The sequence below is a fragment of the Mus pahari genome, chromosome 7 (assembly GCF_900095145.1).
Source record: "Mus pahari chromosome 7, PAHARI_EIJ_v1.1, whole genome shotgun sequence".
NCBI classification, from domain to species: domain Eukaryota; kingdom Metazoa; phylum Chordata; class Mammalia; order Rodentia; family Muridae; genus Mus; species Mus pahari.
This window is the reverse complement of record NC_034596.1, coordinates 23,358,965-23,385,067: the sequence shown is the minus strand read 5'-3', so window position 1 is coordinate 23,385,067 and position 26,103 is coordinate 23,358,965. Positions and strand designations below refer to the sequence as shown.

At 48.9% G+C, this 26,103-nt stretch overlaps 1 protein-coding gene across 1 annotated transcript; it reads right to left on the bottom strand.

The window, feature by feature from the left end:
- Nucleotides 1-9,775: 9,775 nt before the first annotated feature.
- LOC115064407 (grainyhead-like protein 1 homolog) lies at nucleotides 9,776-25,867 on the bottom strand. The gene is made up of 9 exons (XM_029540913.1): nucleotides 25,781-25,867; nucleotides 24,666-24,824; nucleotides 19,473-19,524; nucleotides 18,986-19,125; nucleotides 17,825-17,862; nucleotides 15,636-15,727; nucleotides 15,304-15,389; nucleotides 13,220-13,284; nucleotides 9,776-11,869 (listed from the first exon to the last, which is right to left on the bottom strand). Exons 1-9 carry the CDS (start codon nucleotides 25,865-25,867, stop codon nucleotides 11,755-11,757), a joined length of 834 nt encoding a protein of 277 aa, XP_029396773.1. The 3' UTR covers nucleotides 9,776-11,754.
- Nucleotides 25,868-26,103: the final 236 nt, after the last annotated feature.

Genomic DNA, 26,103 nt, shown 5'->3' with positions numbered 1-26,103 from the left:
CTTCTTTAAAAAAAGAAAGAAAGAAATGACGCATTCCTGTCCCCACCAGAAGCCCTTGCTGATGAAGGCACGAGTGGGGGACAGTTGCTTTGGTGCCTAAGCAGAGACTAGAGTCTAGAGTCTCAGGTGGGTCCTGCAGTGAGTATAGAGCCACAAATACAGTGTCATTAGCCTGAGGCCCTGGTAATAACATCTGGACAGAGCTTTTCCCTCACCTCAAGACTGCCTAGGGGTAGAAAGCAGCTGTGTTAGGGTAGAGCTTAGAGCGGAGGGCTTCTGAGGTCCCTTGCAGGTAGGACATGTGCCTGGCTCAGACACTGCGCAGACCTGCAGGTCACTCTTGCCCTGCAAGTGGACCTTGCCTGCTGTGCTCTGCTCTCGAGTACGGCCTGCCAGCCCAGAGCCAGGAGCAGGAATGGGTTGGGGGGGCCTCTGTGCCAGGAACATGTGCTATCTGCAAACTTCAGAGGCCTGGAGTCATCTGGAGGCCAGAGCTGGAAGTAGGAGAAAGGTCATGTGTCTTCCAGCTGTGCACCGAGGCCAGTATGGATAAGGGCAGCCACTAGCCAGTTGGCCCAGACACTCACAGGCTAGCTCCTGGCCAGGCTGTCAGCTACTGAGAAAGGTGTAGCTAGCCCTGGCAGGTTAGCTGGTCTCTGGACCGACAGGCAGGCTGACCCATGTGTGGTGGAGAGCCCCTCTTTCTCCCTGCCTGGATGGGGCTCCTCCAGGCTGACTGTGCTAGTGGGGAACATGATGAGGTTGCTGCTATGTTCTGGGAGGCAGAACAGAAGATCTGGCTGCCTGGACAGGATTGCTATGGGTGTGCAGCCTCCCAGAACTTCAGCTGAGCTCCAGTACTCCTTACCTGGAAGCAGAAGCTCTCAGAGATGCAGATGGAAGATACAAACGCTTCCTCTATCCCTCAGGCCCAGCTGGGCCTGTCCAAACAGGCTGTGGCCAGGGGCCTGCGGTGGTATGTCCATACGCTAAGTTGGAAACAGGTCACTGGGTGACCACCTTATGACCTAGTTATAAGGCGTTCTAGTTACCTTTAGTTGTCCACTTAGCACAGCCTAGAGTTGTTTGAGAAGAGAATCTTAAGCCAACTGTTTGGTCTTTGGGTATGTCTGTGACATACTAATCGATGTAAGAGAGCCCAGCCCACTCAGGGTGGTCCTGGGCTGTATAATAAAGCTAGCTAAGCATGAACCTGTGGGTGAGCCAGCAACACTATTACTCCACCGGTTCTGTCAACCTCTGGCTTGAGTTTCTACCTTGACTTCCCTCAGGGATGGACTGTGACCTGGCAGATGAAACGAAGCCTTTCCACTTCCAAGTGGCTTTTTGGTCAGAGTGGTTTTGTTTGTTGTTGTTGTTTAATCACAGCAACAGAAAGGAAAGTAGACCAGGAGGCCTCCTGTCCTCTCGTATCACCTCTGCCCCACCAGGCCAAGGTACCCTCATCTCAGGGGCCGTGGTTACACCACACGATGGCAAGCCCTCAGTGACTGGTTGTTTCCACATGGGCTGAGTTTCCTGAAGTTGGCAGGCTCTCCCAAAGTACTTCTTGGAATCTAGAAAAGAAAGCCCAGCCCTCCTACACTGCCATGATATAGAAGATTCTGGTACAAGGATGAATGGGGTCTTGGGAGAGCATGGGGTTGGGCCTGGGCCCTAGTTCTGAGGTTTCAGATGAGTGGACATGGAGTAGATAGTGCTGGCCAGGGAGAAGGAAAGGGTTTATGGTAGAAGATACTGGCTGGGCCAACTTTTCCATGGAAAAGACCCAGAGGCAGGCGAGGGTTAGCCAGGATATTCTGAGGATGAGGGAGGCTGGAGTTGTGAGTACTGCGGTGGAGTAGAGGGTGGGAGTCAGTTGTTAGTAGGTAGTAGACCCAACTTCCAAACACTTTAACTTGCTGGACACACCTTTAAACCCAGCATAGTGAGGCAGAGACAGGCAGATCTCTGTCGAGTTTGAGATCAGTCTGCTCTACGCTGATTTCCAGGAGGTCCAGGACTATACAATGAGACTCCACCTCAAGCAAAATAAAACAAAACCAAGAATTAGCAAAAGGTAGCTTAACTGAAGTTACATAATTAGGTACTAAAACTGCACTTACTAAGCGATGCCATTTGACCAACTTTAATGAGCTTTGTCTTTTCCTGGAATTATGCATCCATTCAGGATGAACTGTCTCTGGCAGCTACAGGTCTTTCTGTAACAGTAGATTGGTTTGCATTTCCTAGGATTCTATATGAATGGGACTCTTCAATGCATTCCCTTGTGGGTCTGACTTAACTCTTGAGGTCCATCGGAGACTATGTGGTATCAGGTCTTTGTTCCTCTCTTTATGGCTGTATAGTAATTTGTTGTCTCCTTCGGCTCAGAGTGAGGACAGGCTAGGATGGGGTTATCATTTAACCTGTTGGTGTTTCTCTGGAAACCCCATCCCCAAAGCTGAAGCTCAACTGGTATTCCCCAGGGAGCTTTGGTTAAAAAATATGTCAAAGTGGCCTTATTTTCATGGGTATGTAACAGAGCATACTCTAGATTAACCAAGAAGCTTAAAAGAGCCGGGTGTGGTGGCGCACGCCTTTAATCCCAGCACATGGGAGGCAGAGGTAGGTGGATTTCTGAATTTGAGGTCAGCCTTGTCTACAAAGTGAGTTCTAGGACAGCCAGGGCTATACAGAGAAACCCTGTCTCGAAAAACCAAAAAGAAGAAGAAGAAGAAGAAGAAGAAGAAGAAGAAGAAGAAGAAGAAGAAGAAGAAGAAGAAGAAGAAGAAGAAGAAAGCTTAAAAGAGGGGCACCAGAGAGATGGTTCAGTGAGTAAAAGCGTTTTTTCTACAAGCTTGAAGACCAGAGTTCAGATACCCAACACCCATGTAACTGCTGGGTGGGTGTAGGAACCTGCTGTAATCCCACATCTTAGGAGGAAGAGATGGGGGGATCTATGGCACATGCTGTCTAGCTACTACTACTGAAACCAGAAAGCTCTAGATTCAAGTGAGAGACTTTGCTCTAATACACAAGGTAGGGAGCAATCAATAGACAAATATGATAGCAACTTCTGGCTTCTATAACAAAGCCACAAGTACATATGTACCACCCTCACATGTTTTCCCCTATACATTTAAACATACCCACATGCACACCATGTTCACATGTAAATAGAAGCTAAAAAGGGAAAACTGGACAATGAAAGGGGCATAGGTGCTTTGCAAAGCTCCACCGTGGTTCTGGGAACCTAGAAACCCATGCACATTCACAAAGGCTCATGGTCAGGAAAGGACCCTGGGAGGCCCTGGGTCCTAGCTCTAGCTAGGGACCTCTAGCTGCCCTTCAAGCCCTGAGCAAGGGGAAATGGAAGGCTGGGCAGGGCTGTCTGTGGCTTGTGTTCATCTTCCACAGTGCCCTTAAAGCCCAGGAGGCTTCACTGTCTAAGTCTGAAGCCTGCTACTACTGAGCTGGTGAGCAAGAGCCAGCACAGGGAGTGTGGAAAGCTCAGAACAGACATGGCACACTGAGGAAGGGAGGAATCTCATTCCAGAGGCACCACACTGTGTTGCTTTCAAAAAGGCCCAGTATGAAGAAAAAAACAAAAAACAAAAACAGACAAAACATGAAAAGAAATGAGAACACGTGGCCCACACACAGGTTGGAAACAGTAGAAACTGATCCCAGATATACGGCTAATTAGACAAACTCAGGTCCTCATACTACAAGGTAAAGAAGTACTTTACCAACGAGGCCACCTCCCCAGCCTCCCCAGCAGCCTGTCTGGATGCCCAGAGCTGCTTGGCACGTTCCTCCTAACTATTCACCCTTTGAAAGCTGCCTGAACATGGCTGCTAGGTTGAGAGACAGGCTGGAGAGGCCCCTAAGTCCTCTCAACAGCTAGCCTGGTGCCCACGGAGCTATGTCAGTAGCCATAGTGATGAGAGGCAGAGAGGGATGCTTTGCAATGTTTAGTGGGCTACGCACGCGCATGCGCTGTTTGAAGGCTGGGCTTCCAGAGACTAACAATGGGAAAGGAGCCCGCAACTGTTAGAGGATAGACACCGAGAAGGACATTGTGTCTTCACAGGAAGGCTCAGCAGATGGTGAAGTGATGACAGCTCTGTCTGTGGTTGGGTGACAAATAAGGCCCCTGGGGATGGAGATGACGTTGTCCAACCACACTGTTTCTAGACTCTACGGCAGAGCTGATAATAGGCGCAGGCTTTTCTCTCTCCCCCTGGAGACTTCCTGGATAGAGACTTCTGGTCCCAAGAGCACCGCTATCCTCTGGAGTCATGGCCTGCAGGATGTTTGCTTAGCCTTCTCATTAGCAGCCATGAAGATGAAGTGCGCCGTGCTGGTCCCTGGTAACAGCATCAGCGCAGGCTGCTGGGTACAGCACATACTCCATCTGCACTGACAGAGCCAAAAGTCTATTCTCTTCCTGGTATAACACAGATATGGGGGGTGAGGCTAGAGAAGAATCCAGCCTGTTGGCACAGTAAACTACAGAAAAGAGGGGTCCCGAGGCTCCAGGCAGCCACATGAGGGCTGTGGAGAACAGGGCTTCTACTGGTAAGCGGTGCCAAGCCCCAAGTAGCCTAAGCACGTGCAGCATTTACCTTGTGCACAGGGTCACCCCTACACAGTCTAGGCTAGGAAGTAGGCAGGTGGGTTGTTCAACTGGACATGAGATCTCTGTGACTTCCAGTGCTCCAGGCAAACAGAATGAGTAGGAGCTATTGAACTGATAGATCAAGGAGAGATTTGATAGATGATAGATATCAGTAACAGGTCAATTGATAGGTAGACAAGCTACACAAGTGTAGACAATCCCATCACTAAAATGTCATTCCACAGGGGGGACCACAGGGAAGATACAAACAATGGCTACCCTCCCTCCTAAGGCCACCAGTCACAGAGCAAGGTATGAGTCCACCAAAGTTCACTTGAGTTTATTGGGCTTCCTTACAGAGCATCGGTGAGGGGCAACTTACAGGAGTGAGGGTACTCCTTCCACATGACGCCACACTTGAAAGTCTTCAGTCAGCAGGGATAAAGATGGCTTTTCCACAGCTGTACAGATGAAGCCCCCCTCTTAGTCTCCTCCCCTAAATGTATACTCTAGCTCCTCCCCGAGGCCACATGATATGGGGTAAGGGTGAGGGTCCTGCGACCTCCCTACGCATCACTGAAGGGGAATAGTAAGCCCAGCTGGGTGATTGTTTGTTGACTGTTGCAGAGGTGTAAAAAGAAAAATTCTATTTTTCCTTTTCCACACCCTGATCCCAGAATGACACCTCTGAGACTAATTCTTTATTATTAAGTGCCTCAGCCATAAACTTTGGCTCATTTCCTGACTAGCTCATAACATATTTAACCCATTCAAACTATCCTGTCTTCCAATGGTTAGTCACCTCTCCTTTGTCCTCACCCGCATCTTCCTCAGCATGCCTCTAGAATCTCCCTTTATTCTCTTACTATTTCCCACAATCCTCTCTTCCTGCCAGTGTCCCACCTCCTATTTCCTGTCTCAGTTCATTGACCATAGGCTTTTTTTTTTTTATAGACAGCTGATGCTTATAAGAGATTCCCTCTACACAGAGGACTGTGGAAGTTAATTCTGATTCTTCCCCCAGTCCCATGCATCCAGAAATAATACTCAGACTCAAAACATATTTACAAATACCTTAGTAGCTAGGCTCTTTTTTGACTACAATCATAACTAAAATGACCCACTTATTTTAACCTACATTCTGCCACGCGGCTGGTTACCTGTGCTCAGGTGCCATACATCTGTCACATCTTCCCGGATGACTCCTGTGCCTGGCACTACCCCAGAACTCTCTTTGCCTCCCGGATGTCTCACCTTTTGTTCTTCATGTGATGCATCCACACAATACATAAGATATTCTCTCTACAGAGGACAGTCCTGTTCATCTCCATACAACCATATATAGTTATCTCCCATTGTCTCTTTAATGCATACAAATACATGTAAAGGGGAGTAAGGGTGGGGACCACAAAATTATCCAGACAGAGAAGTTCATTTGCTTACCCAGACAGAGAAGTTCATTGGAGACCCAGGGGGGCTAGTTTGGTCTCAGCCTGGGTTTGGGGAGGTGGGAAAGGCAGAGCAATGGTGTCAGTGTTGGTCTGGGTTTGAAGGCCTGAGAACCCAGAGCAGGGATATCTGAGGGCAGGAAGAGAGGCAGATACACCAGCCCAAGAGGAAAGAGTGGATCTGTCCTTCCTTTACTAATCTACCTCTAACCTACCTCTGATTCCAGAGGGCTGGATGGTGCAAGCCTAAATTGGTCCACTTATTCAAACACTACTATGTGGGATGTGACTCTCTCATTGTATTTTAGTTAAGGCCACACGTACCTAGACTGGCCTTGAACTCACCGTGTACCAAGGACGACCTTGAACTGTTGACCCCTTGTCTTCCCCTCTCAAGTGCTGGGATCACAAGTCTGCCTCCATATCCCCAATGCTCATCTCTTCTAGAAATGTCAGGGGCTGCTGGATGTGATGTTTTGCCAGATCCCTGGGAAATCTTAGCCCCTGCCCACCCTTTGCCAATTTAGTAACCACACTCATCACCTTAGGCCACACTTCATCTCCAAACAAGACATGCCTCTTCTCACACAGCCAAGAGACTGCCTAATCCCCTCCCCCAGGAGAAGGTGACATCTTTGAGCCATGTATACTCTCTTAATAATCCATACCTTAGCCGGGTGTGGTGGCACACGCCTTTAATCCCAGTACTCGGGAGGCAGAGGCAGGCAGATTTCTGAGTTCGAGGCCAGCCTGGTCTACAAAGTGAGTTCCAGGACAGCCAGGGCTACACAGAGAAACCCTGTCTCAAAAAAAAAAAAAAAATCCATACCTTAAAGTACAATGTTGTCAAAGTGCGATTCTCAAATACCAATACAAGTCACTACATCTTACATTACATATAGTATGGGAGTAAGCAAGGAGAGAAAACAGATTTTCATCAGATGTGGATCTATGCATAGCTTTATTTATAACGATGAGGAATTATGGCTATCACAGTCCTCAGTTTGTGACTGGTTATAGGTGATAGCTGCCATTTATATATAAACTACCTTCTATGTGTTCTGTATTTGCTTGGACTGAGCTATATACTGTGGGACCGTGAAAGGCAGCCCATTTTCTGGTTGAGCTAGGTTTAAACCCTGGAGACCCAGCAGATAACTCTGCAAGGGACAAAAGGCGTTTACCACGCTCCTAGACACCAGGCGCCTGACACGAGCCCTCAGCTCTCCATAATTCTGTGGCCATCGGTCATGTAAGGGCAACACCCTAAGCCCCTCCGTAGGTAGAGGACGTGACTATGGGTCACATAGCCTCAAGCCAGATCTCCACTTAAGTAAGGTGCCTAAAACCCTAATGGGCTTAGCCAATTAAGCTCTCCTTCCCAGACACTCCTCCCTGCAAAAGGTATTTAACCTCAGGCCCGCCCTGAGAATGGAGGGTATGGTCTCACAACTCTCTGCCATGACAATGAATGTTTTAAAACCATGGACTGCCTCTTCTCATTGGGACAGTTGTGGGGAACAATGCAGCAGGTCCTCTAAAGAGCCACCAATGTCTGATCTCCTGCAGGAGACCTCTCAGCTTTCTCAACCACAGTCTCCACCAAGTCAAGTCGCCTGCCCTGCCAGAGCAAGCCAAGGATGCTCTCCTCCCCTCCCCTGCTGGAACCAGCCCAGCTCTCCTCCTTCCCTTTTCCCTTTGGCCCCGGCTACAGCCCAGCCCATGGGCCCCACACTCTGTTCTCAGTTCTTCTACGTCAGTTCTTCGTGCATCAGTGATGCCCATGAACTAGAACCTGTTGCGTCTGGTCTCTGTGCGGCCTGGGGACCCACATGCCAGTCTCCGGCAGTTCCCCAGGGATCTCAGACTGCGCTTTCCCAAACCCAGAGCGGGGTCTGGCAGGTTCTCACAGCCCGATGCTGCAAGAGCAGTCAAAACTCCCACGTCCTGCCTCCACGGGAACACCACTCTAACTCACAATGTACAGAAAACCCTTTTCCTCCTGAAGAGTATTGATTAACTTTGTCAACCTGATTGGGTGAAGGACCACCTAAAGCATTGATGAGGTGAATCACATCTAGGTGTGTCTGTGAGGACATTTTCAAAGAGTATTAGTGGAGAGGGGAAGCACCACTGCCCGAAGTGTGGGTGGTCCCACCCATAGGCTGTCTGAGTAAAATGCAAGGCGGTAGCTTTCCCGCCCAGCTCAATGGACCCCTGTGTGTCTTCGTAGAAAGAAGCACTTTTGGCTTTGCATCTGAGACCTATGGCGTCAGCAGGGCGCAGCATCACAAATAGGAACAAAAGTTTGGTTTTCATTTCTTTTCAAAGGATTTTAATTTATTTAAAAAATTCTGTGTATGCATGTGTGTGTACATGAGTGCTACATGAGCATTGGAGAGCAGAAAGGCTGCTGCTGAGCCAATGCATAACCTCCATTCCCACCACTGAATACTTTGTTGAAGGCAGGATAACCACCATGGGCGGGGAGGCCAGGGCCACTGGGGATGGGGAAGCCACATCTCTCTAGCTTAGTCAACCTTCTCACATGTCCTCATTCCAAGGTACAGTCCTGTGTCCCCCAAGCAATCTCCTTACATTAACACATGTCATCCAGGATGGCTGTAAATCAACCAGGGGATGAGGCTCTGCATCTGATATCCAGCCAGTGGTTCGGCTGCTACAGAAGGCATGGCTCCTGCCAGTCCAGACCTAAGAGCTCTGGGTCTCCATGGCACCCGCTCTAGGTCTCTGGATCCCAGAACACATCTTCTCCATCATCTCTTAAGACCAGATGAACATCATTCTATTTCTTGGCTTGTGTATAGCCACTCTGCTCTGTCACCTGAGTGTCCAGTGGCGAGACTGTATACATCCCCACTCAGTCGTGCCTCCAGTGTTCACTGCTGTGACCATGCGGTGCAGTCAGGCGCATCCTTAGCTCTAATCCCATTGAAGAGCTCACTCCAGGAACTCTGATCCCATAGGACCTTCTCAGTGGTCTTCTTGGAGGACTTGGAGGTGGGTATCTAAACTCCAGTCACCTTCTCATAGAGCTGTGATGCTCATTCTGGTAGCTAACTGGATTTTTTTTTTTTTATGTTACATTTGTATTTGATTCAGAGATTTGAAGCGTGTAGTATATACAGGAGTTTGGGACCAGGGGGTCATGTGCTTAAGAGTTCAGGATCAGGAGTCATGTGTTTAAGACAGAGGAGACCTGTCATGGCCTGGGATCCCCACTGAGCACCAGGTTTAACCCCCAGGAGGCAGATGTCAGTGATCAAAGCCTGTCTGCTCTGCTGGTGACTTCAGGTGGGATGCGAATGTCACCAACATGGGATGATAGTCACACAGTTCTTTCCTGGAGCACATGGAACCAGAGAAATGAAGAACACCGAATACCCTTTCAACACTTCCAGGACCCAGCTAGTTGTTCGTGTGCAGAGACCCACTCAGCCTTCGTCTGCGATGCCCTCCCACTGGTGTCTCTTGCTCCTTGAAACCACCTTTCCCTGAGCCATTCTCTCAGGTATCTCTGCTTTAGCCATCGCTGTTCACTAGATAGCTCTTATCTACCGAGCCACCTGGTCCAAGTCCTACCCAGGCTTATTTCTGAGCTTAGAAATTTCACAAAACCCTCTGCTTTAGCCTCAAAACTGCCTGGGTTGTCTAAAGGTAGGAAAAGTTACCATCGTAAGTTTCTTGAATGCCTAACAGGTAACTGGTGCTGGGGAGGGAGGCTGCCTCTTGGGCAATGCCAGGTTCCAGGGCATAAGTCAGAGTGAGGGGTTGAGCCAGTACCTGCCCTGGGGGCTGGGAGGAAGGGCTCTCCATGCTGGACCTAAGCCACTGAGCCACCAGGAGCCCAGGCTGTGGGCACAGGCTGCTCTGTGGACCTAAGGATGTAGTCGGGGGAAAATGCTCAGAAGTCACAGGAGCTCTTCCAGGCCAGCTGACTGCATTAGTTGCATCATGTTCACTAAAAGCACATTCTACATGTGGTGGTGCATGCATGTAATTCCAGTGCTGGAGGGACTGAGGCAGGCGGTTTATGAATTCAAAGTCAGTCTGAGCTTTACAAACAATGCTGGGAGTGGAGGGCATGGCTTCAATCCCTTCACGCGGGGAGTTTGAAGCCGTCTGGTCTACATAGCAAGTTCCGGGTTAGTCAAGGCAAAGGCAAAGGATGAGCAAAGGAGTTACACTGAATGACAGGAGCCAACATCTTGTGAAATAGACATATAAAATTCAATCCCTTTGGTTTAAAACACATGTTCAATGATACAATTAAAACAAGTAAAACTGATTTCATAAAACAAAATAGAAAATATTGTTATATGACCCGTATCCCGTGTCTTAGAAAACCAGCTATTTTGTTCACATACTTCATTAGAGTACTTTTTAAGCTACGTATACAGCTAACAATCCTACTCATACAAATGACCTATTCTAGTTCCCTGAACCTAAAGAAACCCGCAATTGTATTTCTGTTACAGGATTCATTATAAAATTACACTGTAAAGTTTGTTTTTAAATATTTAAGTGTGTACAAAACATTCCCCTGCCACAGTTATGTAAATTCATGAATGCCTTCCAGTTAAAACACACGGCAGCTGATGCTTGGAAGCTCTGAAACACGGCCTTGTAGAATCGGCCCATTTTGGTTTGCATCGCTGGCTCATGACAGCAGCTGTCTCTGCATAGGCACAGCTGGCTGACACCTGCACACACACCTCATATAGTAGCTGCAGTCCAGTCCTCCATTAGCTCCACTCAGGGTGCAGAAACCCACACAGTGACAACATTCGCAAGAGCAGATGGCTCTGCCACACGAGATGGCTTTTTGCTATGCTAGGGAACACTTGCTTGTGTTTGAGAAAACAGCGTTCTACCTGCTTGGTCCACATTATCAATAATAACTTAACCTCTTCTCTAAGAGGGGTTTCAAGGTAGATCTCCCTGCTCTCCTTCACTAGCTGTACACAGACACCATAATTATATATTATATATTTATATCAGACATATATATACACATTTACAGGCAGACCTTCAAAAAGATATTGCACTTATATACAATGCAGCTTTAACTGAACTAACTTCACACTATCACTCATGTAAGTTCTTCATCAGAAAGGCAGTCCACATGTCCAAGGAAGTTGCAAGGGAAGTAATGCACCCTATTTAGTAAACACTGGAGGAGAGGTGGAGGGAGAAGGCTTAGCCCTTTATTGCTGAGGGCTGGGCCCACTCCTCAAGGCAGTCAGAGTTAGACTGAGGTCGGGCGAGAACACAGAATCCTCAAAGACAAGCTACTGCCTTCCCCTCTCTCGCCAGCCAGTAGCCCGCCACTCTCATGGACACGGGCAGACTTTGACAGGTAGTGGAGCAGGTAACTCAAAGGGTCCCACGGTCTCTTAGATCCGGTACAAAGTTCTCATGCTTCGTTTTCTAAGCACATCAGAAATTCAAACAACAACAACGCCACCAACACATGGATTTCTATCCCAAAGAAAACATCAACACAGCATGGTATACACAGCGCCATTTCCTACGTGAAAGGTTCCTTCCCCGATATTTAAGGTTCTGCAGGGTAGATGTCTGGGCTTCTCAGCTGGAACACTTCCACTGAATTCCCATGCCTGGGAGCTGAGTGCCTCCCCTCCCCCCACCCCCGCCTCTTTAAATCTCTGTCAGGGTGAGCTTGTATGAGCCGCCAGCTTCTTCTATCTGCAGCTGGAAGGTGTCTTCATTGGAGTAGTGCTTCACAATATTGTCGTCCATGTTCACGAGGATCCTGGAGAAAGAGGCAGCGGCGTGAGTCCCCTCCATCCTCCCTGGCTGTGGCGCCAGGCTTGGGTTTGCTCATCAGCTGAGTACTGACTGGCTGTGATTTGTGGGGACACCCTCCCATGCTGCAGCTGCCTCATCCAAAAGACAGAGAGCCCCCATGGTGCCTGTGGCCAGGACCAGAGAGAACTGGCTAGGGAGGGGACTGAGTAAGGGACCCCAGTGGTGGAAGCAGGTGACAGACAGGAAACGCTGCTGGCTTGATCACCCCTGGCCTAGAGTGTTCACTAAGTGGAACCCGATATGGAAATATAAACCTGCAGAGTATCTGTAGTTCTACACTGCGGAGATTCAGTTGACCTCCTCCTCTCCATGGGAAGCTTTCTGACAAGCTACCCTCAAAGTTTAAACATAGTAGTTAAAGCTTAACCCTTCCCGTCAGACTCATCGAGAAAATTCCAACAGACCTAAAAATAGTCTTTTATCTGGGGCCAGAGAGATGGCTCAGCAGGTGAAGGTGCTTGTAGTCTAGCATGGTGACTGACCTGTGTTCTATCCTCGCTACCTACACAGTAGAAGGAGAGAACTGGTTCCCATAAGTTGTCCTCTGACCTCCACAAGTGCCCTGTAGCATGGACACACATATATACATACATACATACATACATACATACATACATACATACATAAACTAAGATTTAATTTCTAGACAAGAAGCAATTTTCTATATATGTATTCTGAAAACACAGCCCAGGGTAGGGTGCTCAAGAATAAAGGAAAGGCTATGGATCAGACAAAAGCGATTTGAGTCACAGCTCCACATCACCAAACCACGTGATCACAGATGAGCCCTCAGATACCTCACTTCTAAACACTCACACCTATCTCAAAAACTAGACGAGGGGCATGGACTGTGCCATCCCAGCACTTGGCTGGGGAGGGGATGGCGGGGCCTGACATCCTTCGTCTGGGCCATCACACTCCCCAGAATGTGCAGCCACCTCACCTCACGCGGCCAGGCACAGGAAGGGCAAACAGATTTGTCTTTTCTTTGAAAAACAAACAAACCCTAATCTCCAAAGGAAGATCAATATTGAGTAAATGATTTAGTAAAGGAAAGAAAGGGGGCATGGTGTTCCACACCCACACTCTGCACTGGGGAGGCTGAAACAGAAGGACTGCCATGGGTTCAGGGTTAGCCTGGGCTACAGTGGGGCCCTGAGTGGCTCTTCCTCTGTCTCCCAGTCTTACTGCTTGCACCTCCCTGGAGGCTTCTGGACGAATGGCACCGAAAGCACGTCCCAGCCGTGCTGCAGACGACTGCCTTCAGGGTGCACAGGACAATGACAGTACTCACCCCTTTTTGCACTTCTTAAATATTTTCCCAATCTTGTCATGGGGGACATCATACTTGTCTGAGATCTAAAAGAACAGAGAATAGAAAGAATGCTGTTGCCAAGGCTTTAACAGACTGCCACGACTACTCTCATCTTTCATTTCACCTTGTTTTCTTTTTAAGATTTCTTTTTACTATGTATATGCGTTAACTAATTTTACATTTATGTGTATGTATTTTGTCCATATGTGTATCAGGGAACCACATGATGCCTGGTACCTGTGGGAGTCAGAGAAGGGGCACTGGATCCCTGGGCCTGGAATTACAGACAGCTGTGTGCCATCATACAGTTCCTGGGAACACAACTCAGGTCCTCTGGAAGAATGTTCTTAAGCATTGAGCCATCTCTCCAGTCTTCATGCTGTGTGTGTGTGTGTGTGTGTGTGTGTGTGTGTGTGTGTGTAATATGCCTGCATTATGAGAAGGTCAAGACCCAGACCACATCCTAGAGGAAGGGAACTGCTATTTCCTCCCTAATTAATTCAGATGTCAACAAGTCACCTGACTGGAAGAAACATCCACAGCCAGGACCCCATGAGGCGTGGCTTTGCGATTCAGGGGCCTGTGTTCACAGAGTGGATCTAGTTTCCTGTGCAAATGCCTTGATTTCTTCTGCCCCATCTGCTCCACCCAGGAGCCAGTACTGCTTCAGGTTTGCTCACTCAAGCCAGTGCACACCATGCTTACTCTGTGCAGTTCATGGTGCTGCTCTGAGAAACGCATTCATCCTTGAGAGTCACGGAGTCGGTACACAGGTATGAACCCAAAGTTTGGGTCATCTTTAAGAAATGCAAAAGCCAACTTGGTGGGCATGCCTGTAATCTCAGCACTCAGGAGGCTAATGCTGGAAGATCACTGAGTTGAGGCTGCTCTATCCAGGAGGGGTCCCCTTGAGGGATGCCGGGACCCACTGTCACCTCAATTGACTTAGGCTCCTTCACTGTACTTTCTGTATCTGAAATCTTATCGATGAGTTTCCTGCTTATTCTATTTCCTTCTGTTTTCCCAGCTAGGCAATCTACCCTATGGCTCTGTGTCATTGCTCTGGTGGCTCCAGTGCCCACAGTGGCACCTGGACAAAGCTGAGTGTGGTTGTCTGAAATCCCAGCAACAGGGAGCCTGAGGCCAGAATGGGCTATATAGAAAGTTCTAGACTAGCCTGGCCTACACAGTGAGGCCTTGGCTTTGGTTGGTTTGTTCTTAAAAGGTTTGTCAAGAGGCTTCGGCACACCACAGTTGTCAAAGGGAGCAGAGGGACACTTGGAGTTCAAGTTCAACTGTGCATCACTTTCAGATTCAAATGTCCATGATTTATAAGGGTTTATGGTTGGAAAATGTCAGGGCACATCACTGATGCTAGAATTCTGGCCAAGACAAGTCAGAGGGGAAGTCCGAAGGCACTTCCCTCCCGTGCTTCTCTTACTGACACCCCCACAGGGACACGGGCTTGGCTGAGTGCAGCCTCTGCCAGCTCCTGGGGTTGGAGGTCACACCTCTCCATCTGCTCAGCTGTGCTCTGGGTGAGGTCTGGCATGGTTGGCAGAGATACAGAGGGAGCAGAGGCAGGCTGGGAGCTGGAGTTTGTTTTGAGACAGCCTTGTCTCTAATTCTGTTTCTGTTCTGGCTTCCCGAGTTTTAGAAATTATAGATGGTACTGTCATGGCTAACTGTTTATGAATGGCATTTCTAAGGTTTTTCTATTGTCAACTTCTAAGTGGTTTGTTACTTGAATTTTCCTTTTTATCAAGAATATCAAAGTTAAACTCCCCCACCCCACCCCCAGGGCTGTCACAAATTCACTGAATGTGGCAGAGTGTTATATAACAGAGTGATTCACCTACCAACCCCAGGCCAGTCACAAGGGACAAGACAGACCTGCAGTCAAGCGAGGATGGCCAGGGCAGGTCAAATGCAGGCAGTGCTATAAGCATATGCAGAGCACGGCTGGGAAAAGAGGCCAAGGCTCCAGCGGGACAGAGAACTAGGGCTGTGTATATCTGCTCCAGCGGGATGCCGTGAGGCTCTGCAGAGGGCCTCCTACTTACTGCCTCCATCAGGCCCTTCAAAGATGGGGTCTTGAGCATCAGGGCGTCGAAGACTTCTTCTGATTCCTTTCGCACATAGAGCAGCACTGTGGTGATTTGGGAGGTGGAGAGAACAGTTAATTCACATGAGCAAACATGAAAAACAGACTCCAGATACTAGTACCATAAGGGACAGTGACAGACAGCACCACAGCGTGAGCCCTAGGATCTAACTGCAGCTTCCCCTGAACGCCGCCTCCCCGCATCCTCAGGGTGGTAAAGCCAGATCAGCCATGTCCATGAGCTCACGGCTGGCTCAGCATTCCCACGTTCATCTCCGGCAGTCAACGCACCTCTCTTGGGTTCTTCTGTCCGAGTCAGCTTAGCAGGAGGAGGGACTCCAAAATCATCTTCGGTTCCAAATGGCCCCCTTTTCAAGACAGACCTGTGGGTGAGGCAAAGCAGAGTTAGGTCAGGTGTTTCGACTCCAATTAACTGTACAAGCGGGAGTTCTTTAGAGCACCCACTGCACTTTAGACTCAGACTCTGTTCATTCTTTATGTGGTCCAAGCCAGATGACAGCCAGGGCAGGGTTCAGGAGTAGCAGCCTAGGCCACTCAAATGGCATGTAGGACTGCCCCCTCTGCTGGACCTCCTCTCCTCCTGACTCAGCACCCAGGAGGAGAACATGGAGGCTTCCACAGACTGAGGCAGCTGAGGCAGGGAGGGGCCTCCTTTGTTTGGCTCTAAGGAATCATGGGTTTTATGTCACCTCAGAGGAAATTTCTGCAAGGTGGACAACTGTGATCAAAATGTGTGGTCTGTGCTGCAGGGGATCCCAAGGCCACAGGTAGGACATCGTATTCGAGGGCTTGAGTGACAGAAGACCACAGTGTGGCTTCTACAGCCTTAACATACTGTGGTATCCACAGAAATAGCAGCGGGGAGTGGACAAGGAGCTTGAGAGGAAAGTGTACAGGTCTGAGGCACTGCTGGGGAGGGCCTGTGAGGTGAGAGCCAAGGAACAGATGTCCGGAAATAAGGGCAGCAAGTGCTTATTCAGAACAGGCTGGAAAGGGCCAGTGTATGTCAGCTCCGCACTCCCAGCAGGCATTTGGTGAAGGTGTCTGCAGGAGCCATGTCTCAAACACCAAAAATGGAAGCAGTGGCTCAGGTCTAGTAGTGAGATAAACGACAGCTGGCAGCCAGTGTGCACTGGGAGAGTCAGAGGCAGGAAGCAAAAACAGAACCAAAAAAGCCAGGCATGGGGCCTGCAGCCCCAGTGCTCAGAAGCCCGAGGCAGAGGGCTCATGAGCTGGAGTCCAACCTCGGCCACACAGTGAGTCCTAGGCAGCCTGGGCCAGGGTACAGCCCTGTCTCAAAAGGCAAAACCAAAACACCAAGAAGAAGTGAGAGAGGGCAAAGGATGGGCTGACAGCGGGATGATCCAACTCCATGTACTTCTGTGTGAGGTAAAAATGTAACTGCCAAGGCAAACTCTGTTCTTCGAAATTCAGCCCGAAGCCACTGTGACGGGTGAGCCTGGTGGGTCTCTGCGGATATTCTAACAGCAGGGGTCTGCTGTATACACAGCCCAGAGGAGCAGGCAGGCTATTTACAGAGGAGAGCACTAAGACCTCAGAGAGACATCTAGGGTCCCGTCCTGGATGCTACAAACGACCTCTCCTATGGGGAACCAGAGACAAGGACCAGGAGCTGCTCCAAGGGACAATAGCTCAAAGTAACGGGGGTCATCAGTGACTTCCTGTGACTGGGCACAACTTGAAGTGAGAAATGGAGTCCTATCCGATATAAACACTCAGGAAACTGCAAGTCTGGAGGTGAGCGAGACATTCATAGGGTACAGCACAGTGTTCACAGCACCCAAAACAAAAGGGAAGAAATCTAAGCAGAGAGGCTCAGTCACGTTGTCACAGGAACGGGATGAACTGAGCTGGGTGCCAAGGGGAGGAGATGTCAGAGGACGGTGGTGCCAATGTGCACAACTGCAGGGCATGGCAAGGCCTCAACTGAAGATGCCCTGAAGGTTAAGTAAAACCACATTGTTTCAGACTGGGGTGGTTAGAGACACCGCCATGGGAGGCTCTGAATTGGATCTGGTCTTGCCTAATGGTGTTACTGTACAGCCAGTGAGACCCGGACAGAGTCTGCAAAGGCGTCCACTGAGCTCCCTTCTACACTGTGGGATACAGGCCAGGTCCTTGTTTATAGGAGACAGGTACCAGGTACTCAGCAGTGGTGGGCTCTGGATTGGCTCTTTATTCTTTTATTGGAAAGAGGTTCTTACTATAACATGCTGGCCTGGAACTCACTGCGCAGCCCTGGATGGCCTTAAACGCACATCCTTCCGCCTCTGTTTCCAAAGTGCTAGGATGGCAGGTGCCCCTACACTTGGCTGAGAAATGTATGCTTAAACAGCTAGGGGGAAAGCAGGTTCTTATTGCATTTCTGTGGTTCTGTATGTTTGAGATGACCTCAAAACCAAATGAGTTTATCAGAGTGAGACAAAGAGGGACCTTACCCTTCACCTTCCAGTTCTTCAGCCGGGAGGGAAAGAACCTAGAAACAAGCACACATTCAGGTTGTTATCCAAACACATTCGATTATCTCAGAACTTAAGTAAATCAGTCCTAAAACAGATCACTTTAAATGTGACCAGCCTAACACCAAACCCTTCTAAAAGACAGTTGCCGTGTCTTTCAATGCCTAGATTTTTACAGCTTTCTTCCACTTTGCTGGGCCAGGCTGGTCTCTGTGAATGTGGACCAAACCTGAGGGTGGCTGGCTGATCTCAGCATCTAGTGAGATGATGCCCCACTCATTCACCCACCCACTGTGTGTGGCTGTTTCTGCAACAGCATGTGAAAGAGCCCACAGGAGACTGCAGAGACCAACAAGTCTCCAGCATTCCCTGGTCCCGGCTCCTTCACAGACTCCAGCTTGCCTCATTTCTCTGAGGCTACTCTCTAGAATCACAGGTTGGCAACACCTCTGAAAACTCGTTAGTTCTTACAAATCTGTCCAGTGAGCACATGGCAGGGTCTCCTTTGTGATATTTACCTGATCTTGGTATAAAAAGAAATGCCATATTCTCTTAAAATTTCTGTGCCACAAAGCAGGGTGCAGCTAGTTTTTAAATTTAGCATGAGTTAGCTGGGGGTGGTGGTGGTGGAGGGGTGACAAATGCCTTTAATCCCAGCACTTGGGCGGCAAAGCAGGCAGATCTCTGAGTTCAAGTCCAACCTGGTCTAAGACAGCCAGGGTTACACAGAGAAACCCTGTCTTGAAAAATCAAAACAACAGCAATAATAATGATAATAGTAAAATTTAGTCCAAGTTGTTAAGCCATGGCTGTAGGGCACATGTTGATGACATCTAGCGATGGGGACTATGAGAAGAGGGCCTTGTGACACAGGTGTCACCCAAGCTGAACTTACAGACTACAGATTCAAACCCCAATTGTGATGCTATTCTCAACACTTTTACATGAGCTACAACATGAAAGAATACAAGGGGAACCCAGGTGACAGATGCGGCATTGCGCATCACGCCACTGTGACTGACCGTCCCAGAGAGCTCAGTAACTGGTTAAGTGCCACTGTGGTCTGACTTTATGAAAACATGGCACAGAGCTTCCTTTTGGCCAAGCCTAGCAGCCTCTCCTGGGAGGCTGGTTACCTACATGACTGCCCCGCTGCAGGTTGGTAAAATGCACGTCAGGAATGAAGAGCACAGGCTGAGTGTCGAGATCCAGGAAGGGCTTGAACACTGTGATGTCTGTTCGCTTGTGTGAGGGAAGCAGCTGCACTTTAACGTCAGACACTAGGGAGAAAACACAGAAGCCAGCAAGAGATTATAGTTATGGGTTGGTCAGGTGTGGTGGTACACGTCTTTCATCCCAACATGTAGGAGTCAGAAGCTGGTCTATCTCTATGACTTGGAGGCCAGCCTGGTCTATATAGTGAGGTAGAACCAGCATCCAAAAAGCCTGAGCAGGGGATAACCCACGACACGGGCCTGCAATGTGAGCGGGCTCTGCTCTCATCTGCACAGCAGCAGAACCTCAGGGCTCTTGGCATGTCAGCACCACCCCTGGTCTAGCCTGCACTCTGGAGGGCGCAGCAGGCCACCGTTAGGCATTCCCTGGGAACTGGAGTCAGCGCACTTGCCTTTTCTCTTGCTCTGCTTCCGTTCTTCATCCCGAATTTTCCGTTCGGCTCCCTGCAGACAAAGGAGACAAGAGTCTGGTTAGATCCTCTGGGAACTGCTCTGCTCTCTTCTCTATGGCAGTGAGCACCAGTATGGGCTTGCCACACCCGCATCCTCTTAGAAGCCCATCCCTCTTATTGAAGTACATCATAAGCTTGTACGGAAATGTCATTTGGGAAATTCCTTTTGATAATGAACATGTCCAATTACATTTTTAAAACTTCTTAAAATCATTTCTAACTACATGAAATCAATACCAGCAAACATCTATTTTAATTAAATACAAATAAACTGAAATTCCTCTTCATAATAGATGAGGACAGGTTAAAGGTAAATCTTAGAGAACATGCTACCACACCACAATGTCTGCCAAGGTATGGGTGCCTTCCCCCTACCTCATAGGAAAGAACCAGGAAAGAAAAAATGAAAGTTGGCCGGGCGTGGTGGCACATGCCTTTAATCCCAGCACTTGGGAGGCAGAGGCAGGCGGATTTCTGAGTTCGAGGCCAGTCTGGTCTACAAAGTGAGTTCCAGGTCAGCCAGGGCTATACAGAGAAACCCTGTCTCGAAAAACCAAAAAAAAAAAAAAAAAAAAAAAAAAAAAAAAAGAAAGTTGGCACTGTGAAGAATATTCTGTGTAACAAATGTTATCACAGAGAGGGTGGATCTGTCCAAAGTCATGGTGCCTGTGACAGTAACAATCAGGTGTCATTCACAAATACAAAGATGACACGAGATGTCTTGGTGTTCTGTGTCCGATAAAAGGACTCATTTGTGCCATGCGTATCAACTGGTGAGTAGCAGTGTCATGCAACTGAACCCACAAAAATATTCACAAAACCTCCCTGGTAAAACCACGACCTGAAATGGGAGAGCATTCCACACATTAAAATGTAGCACTGATTCATTCTGCTTTGTTGAATGATGATGTCTCTGCATGATGAGGATGCCTCTGCAGTGGCCCAGCCGGGTAGGAACTGTTGCTTAGGTTTCTTGATAGGAAGGAGGAAGTGGAGGGCCTCTCACTGATCTTTGGCATCATTACACGAGAAGGATCAGGTTTGAAAGCAGAACACAAACCTCCTGCCTGCCCTAGAAGGTGCTAAAGCACAGCATGGTAGACACATAGCCTGCTTATAATTGCTGTATATGGGGCTGGAGAGATGGCTCAGCGGATAAAGTGCTTGCAGGACAAGGGTAAGGAGTAGAGTTCAACCCCCCGAACCCCATGTAACCGTGGGTGGGCACTGCAACTCTGCCTACAACCCCAGTGAGTGAAGCCAGAGACAGTGCATACTTTGAGTAAGGTGGCTGGCTAGAGCTGCCAAATTGGTGATCTGGGTACACAAGAGCCTCTGCCTCAACATATATGGTGGAAAATGAACAAAGGAGTTCTCTGACATCAAACTCTGGTCTCCCCACATGCCTGCACACATGCAGCCTCTCATATGAGCACCCCCACACAAATAAACAACAACAACAACAACAACAACCACCTAACAACCTAACCGTAACTTCAGTTAGAAGAGAAACCACACATCCACCCCAAAGGCAGCTACACCAAATGTATTATCAGCTGTATCCAGCAAGAATAACAAGGAACTCAGCTCCTGACAAGAGAGACTCACGCTCTACTCTGGAATGATGGAACCTTGCTGGACTCAGGAAGCAAGCATTCTGATGGCTGCTGCAGAACGGGAGGGAGCAGGGCAGGCCCTTTACCTGCAGGCCCTGGTGCCTCCGGGGTCCTATGAAGAAGAGGCAGGATAACAAAGTACCAAGGAGAGACAACCCTGAGAGCTGGGCAGCTTCCAGGTACTCGGGTGCAGAGGTTGCTACAAACCAAGGAGAACACGCCCTAGCAAGAGAAACACCGTCCAAAGTGCAGGATAAACATACTGTCTGTTCTCACCAACTGGACTGGAAAAACTTTCCTCTCAGGAAAACCCTGCTCACGGGTGCAGAATAATTAGCCTAACACAGCGTGGCTGCAGAGAAGCCTATCAGATCAGAAGATGACATCTGAACGAAGCAAACCATTTCCAAGAAACTTAATGGGGTCTCAGGGCGAATCTGAAGAAGAGTTCCAGGAGTTTAAAAAAAAAAAAAAAAAAAAAACCACCTACGTCCCAGCAAGGCAAAATACAAAAGGTTCAGTACCCAGCAAGACAGTCAAGCAGTCTCCAAACAGGGAGGAAATCAAATCACTGAGGGGAACCCAGATACAGACATTAAGCCAGTAATGTAACTTTATCCCATACGTTCAAAGGCTATGGAGAAACGACCCCTGGGCTCAGAGTGTGGCTCATTGGGACAGCTGCTGCCGAGTGTGCATAGGGCTCTGTGTTTGCATCCCAGGACCACAACAGGAACCAGGCAAATCAACTAACAACAGCATCACTACCGACAGCAAAGACAAACCCTTTGCTTGCTAAGTAGAGACATGACCTAAAAAGGGTCCAGCCTGAACTTTTAGGGATGGGAACTGCCATGTCAGAGATGCAAGCACCAATGGATGGAGCTCAGTTCGTCAGTGGACAGCCACAGGTCAGCAAACCTAGGTCAATGGAAGAAACTACCTGAAATGAGGTAAGAGAAATCAAACCACAACGAGAACGACAGGCCATGGGAGAGACTCAAGGTATCACAGGTGCAACCGGAGAACCCGAGGGGAAGGAGCGGGCGTGTCTGAAGAAGCAACAGGCAGACATGTTCCAGACCCAATGACAGCCGTAAACACACAAATGCTCAGTGAACTCAAGAAAGTGGAGCCTCATCAGATTCAACCCTTAGCACCAGTGGAAGAGAGAACCCTTGGAAAGAGTTACAGACAGGGAGAGCTTACACACAGAATAGACCTGGGTGGCTCAGCCTCGTCAGCAGTACCAGCTCCAAGTCCCTGCAGCACCCATGATGAACGGACAGCCGGACCTTACACCAGCACAAGAGCCTAAGGTGAGACACTTTGCACGCAGAAAAGCTGAAGGATTCAGTCCTAGTTCACAGATACTGCATGATGTTAGAGAAAGTGCTGGAACAGTACGGGGACATCAGACCATAAGCTCTTGGGACCTCTCTCTCACCATCGCCTGCTGGGAATGTGCTCAGTCACAGCAGGGCTTGTCCCCAAACATTAGCCTAAAGGGCCCACAGCCTGTCAGGGCTAAAATGACTGTGACCCTGAGGGAGACCGACTTTTGTGGAGAGTGAATGAAAAGGCAGCAGAGGCCTTAATTAAGCTCAGGGAAACAGACAGGAGGCCCAGGAGTTCAAGGTCAGTCTTGCCTGTATAACGGGCATGAACTACATGTGACAAGGGGTGGGCCAAGGAGACATACAAGCTTAGGAAAAAGCAGCTACCCAAGTTCCAACTTTAGAAATCCAAACTTTGCCCTCATTTTCTCTAAGAATGTGCTGAGTGGCTACGGCTCCTGAAAGATGAAAAGCTGTCATTTATCAAATGGCATTACCAGTTAAGCAGCTCACGACAAAGAGACAAAGTGCAACTTCCTTTGGAAAGAAGTACACTGTGGGTACACCAAAGGAAACCCCAAAGTGCCTTACCTCAGGTTTCTGACTACAAGTTGAGACCAGCCTCACAAAGTGAGTCCTGAGAGCCAGGAGAAGGTGCCTGAAAGGCGCCGTGTGGCAAGCTGGCCAACCAGAGTAGAGGGATGCAGGCGGGCAGCAAAGAGCCCAGGCCTTATGAGAAGTAAGCCTTCAGGGAACTCAGAGAATGAGTGCCTGCATTCTCAAGGGTGCGCAGGGACATTATTAGTCAGGAACGATGCAACCGAAATGTCACATGTGGGGAAAATGTTTGAATAAAGCTGCAATTTCTCTAGTGTTATAAAGAGCTCAGACGTCTGACAGCTCCTCCTACGGTGTTTCTGCTTTGGCTTTGAGACAGGTCTCTGCGTATAGCCCAGGCTGGCCTCCACCTCCTGATTCTCTTGGCCTTTCAGGGGCTGGTGCCACACACCTGGATCGTTAGGGCTCCAGAGGAATGTGGTCAGATGGGAAGAGACTGGCCTAGGACAGAGGGACCGGTGCCCATGAGTTATGACTCACTGTTTCCAAGTGCGGGCCATGGGAAGCACCTGGGTTCCAGGAATCCCCACACCTGATCCTGGGGCTGGAGAAGGAGCAGGTTACATGGCAAGGGGCTGGAGGTGATCACAAGGGACCAGGAGGCAGAACAATTAGAGGCGGTCTAAAGATGCAGAGGAGACAGTCTCGATAGGAATGCTGCACACACCTTCAATGTTGGCCCAGTAACTCTGAGCTTTAAACCACTGATTTTGTGAAAATTTGGGCTGGAGAGATGGCTCAGTGGTTAAGCGCACTGACTGCTCTTCCAAAGGTCTTGAGTTCAAATCCCAGCAACCACATGGTGGCTCACAACCATCCATAATGAGATCTGACGCCCTCTTCTGGTGTGTCTGAAGACAGCTACAGTGTACTTATTAATAATAATAAATAAATCTTTGGGCCAGAGGAAGTGGGGTTGACCAGAGCAAGCAGGGCCGACTAGAGTGAGCAGCGGTCCTAAATACAATTCCTGGCAACCACATGAAGGCTCACAACCATCTGTACAGCTACAGTGTATTCATATACATAAAATAAATAAATAAATCTTTAAAAAAAATCTCATAAAAAATTGTGAAAATCTGTTACACAGGGTGGAGACCCTGGCCTGCAGCTATATTCAATCTGACAGGCTGTTGAGAAAGCTCTCTGAACCGGAAGGTTCCAGGCGCCCTCCAGTGGTCAGATACAACAGCCCTACCAGAGTCTCCAGGACTTGGCTCTGCACCTGGCAAAAGTGTGTTTCCCAGGAAGAAGGAGCTGCAACATAGAAATCTGGGAGATGGCCTGCCAAAGAGCCTTCAGGGCAGTGAGTCGGGTGGAGGGTGGTCAACACAGTAGTTCTTGATCTGGGCCCAGGACCAGGGCCACATCCTTTACCAGAAACAGCCACAAAAAGCCCCATAGAATCGTCTTAATCTTTTATAGTCAGTGTTTCCCGTTCCTTCTACAGTGCTGCTTTCCCCGCAAGGGCAAGACAGTAAGCACCCACGAGGGGTTAGCTGCTCTATGTGCAAGGATGGGCCCACCTCGGGCGCTCTTCCCTGAGCCCGCTGCTCTCTCACCTTGTCGCAGAAGACCTTTATCTGGCAGTAGGCCCGGTGAACCGGCTTGTTGCTGCGGTTGTTATAGCTGTACGTGTCGATTTGAATGTTGAGCGGCAAGCCCTTCACACCCTTCTGAGAAGAGAAATCTGTGCTCAAGCAGTTCACAGAGATGAAGACCTGTGAAGGAAGAGAAGGCTCCATGAGGGGCAACTCCAGCAGCTGGCCAGGCCCGGCCTTGCAAATGCTGACATGACAGACACTGAGACTCTCCTGAAAGCTGCCATTTAGAGGCAGAGAAGGACTCTTCTAGAGAGCGGTGAGCGAGGGTGTGCAGAGAAGAAGGAGCATGCAAGCTCTGTTTATTCCCAGGGTGGCTCCTGGGTATCAGCCAGGACAGTGGATAATGTGGCTGTCATGGCTGGTGTCATTTTCCTGGGACACCGTAAAATGTCTCTTGGCTGCTGTGGACAACTCTGGAACTACCTGTACCTTTGGTGTCACCTTTTAGGATAGTCTGTAGCAGCCTGTGTCCTTTTAAAACAAAAGCTGGGCTCTCCTCATCTATAGCTTGACTATAAAATTCCAGTAGAGTTCCCTTGCAGCCCACTTATTCTAAAATGCCTTCATTTCTTTCTCTTGGAGGTGTCTGGTTACAGAATCACATTGGGCCAAGTCCTCAGAGAATAATTTAATTCCAGTGATGTCTCAGACATTCCTTTCTGGGTAGCCTTTCATAATTTAACTATAATCTGGATTCACCACATGTTTGAGTAGCCACCGCACTTAGCAAAGTTTTTCACAGGCTTTAATTATTATGCTGGCCTACTGAACAGTCACAAAACACTACCACATTCCTCACTGAAGGAGGCGCCACAGAGATGTGGTTGAAACATACAGAAGCCATGAAGACAATGTGCTGGGTTGGGGGAGCCTTTATAGAAGGGAGAAGACAGTAACTGAGTGGCCACACTCCCACCAGGCAGTCACGAGGCACTCCAGAGAGCAGGGACAGGTACTGAGGTCACAAGTTTGTTTCCTTTCACCAGCGTCTGAAGCACCACTGACCCACACAGACAATTTTTATAGACTATGTCACTAAGCCCAGCGGGGTCGGTGGCTCTTGAGCCACATACCAGATCCTCTTTTTTGAAGAGGAGGCTGGAGGGCTTCCCACCTAGCCCCACCCCCTGTCCCGCCTCCCATAGGTTCAGTAGCGCCATGTTCACTGTCTAGCGGGTTTCCTCTAAGGTTTAAGCAAATGGAGACACCCAGTCGGTGCGGTATAGCAAACTGTTACTCAGTGCAGACAGTGCAGCTTCGCGTGGTTGGTGAACATGCTCCATTCCCACTTTCATGGTTCTGTGCTTGAAGATGTCTAGCATGCTCAGTGCTTTTGACTTCCCAGGTCACTGTGGGCTTGGAATTTACATATGGACACCATACAGTAAATAGTATG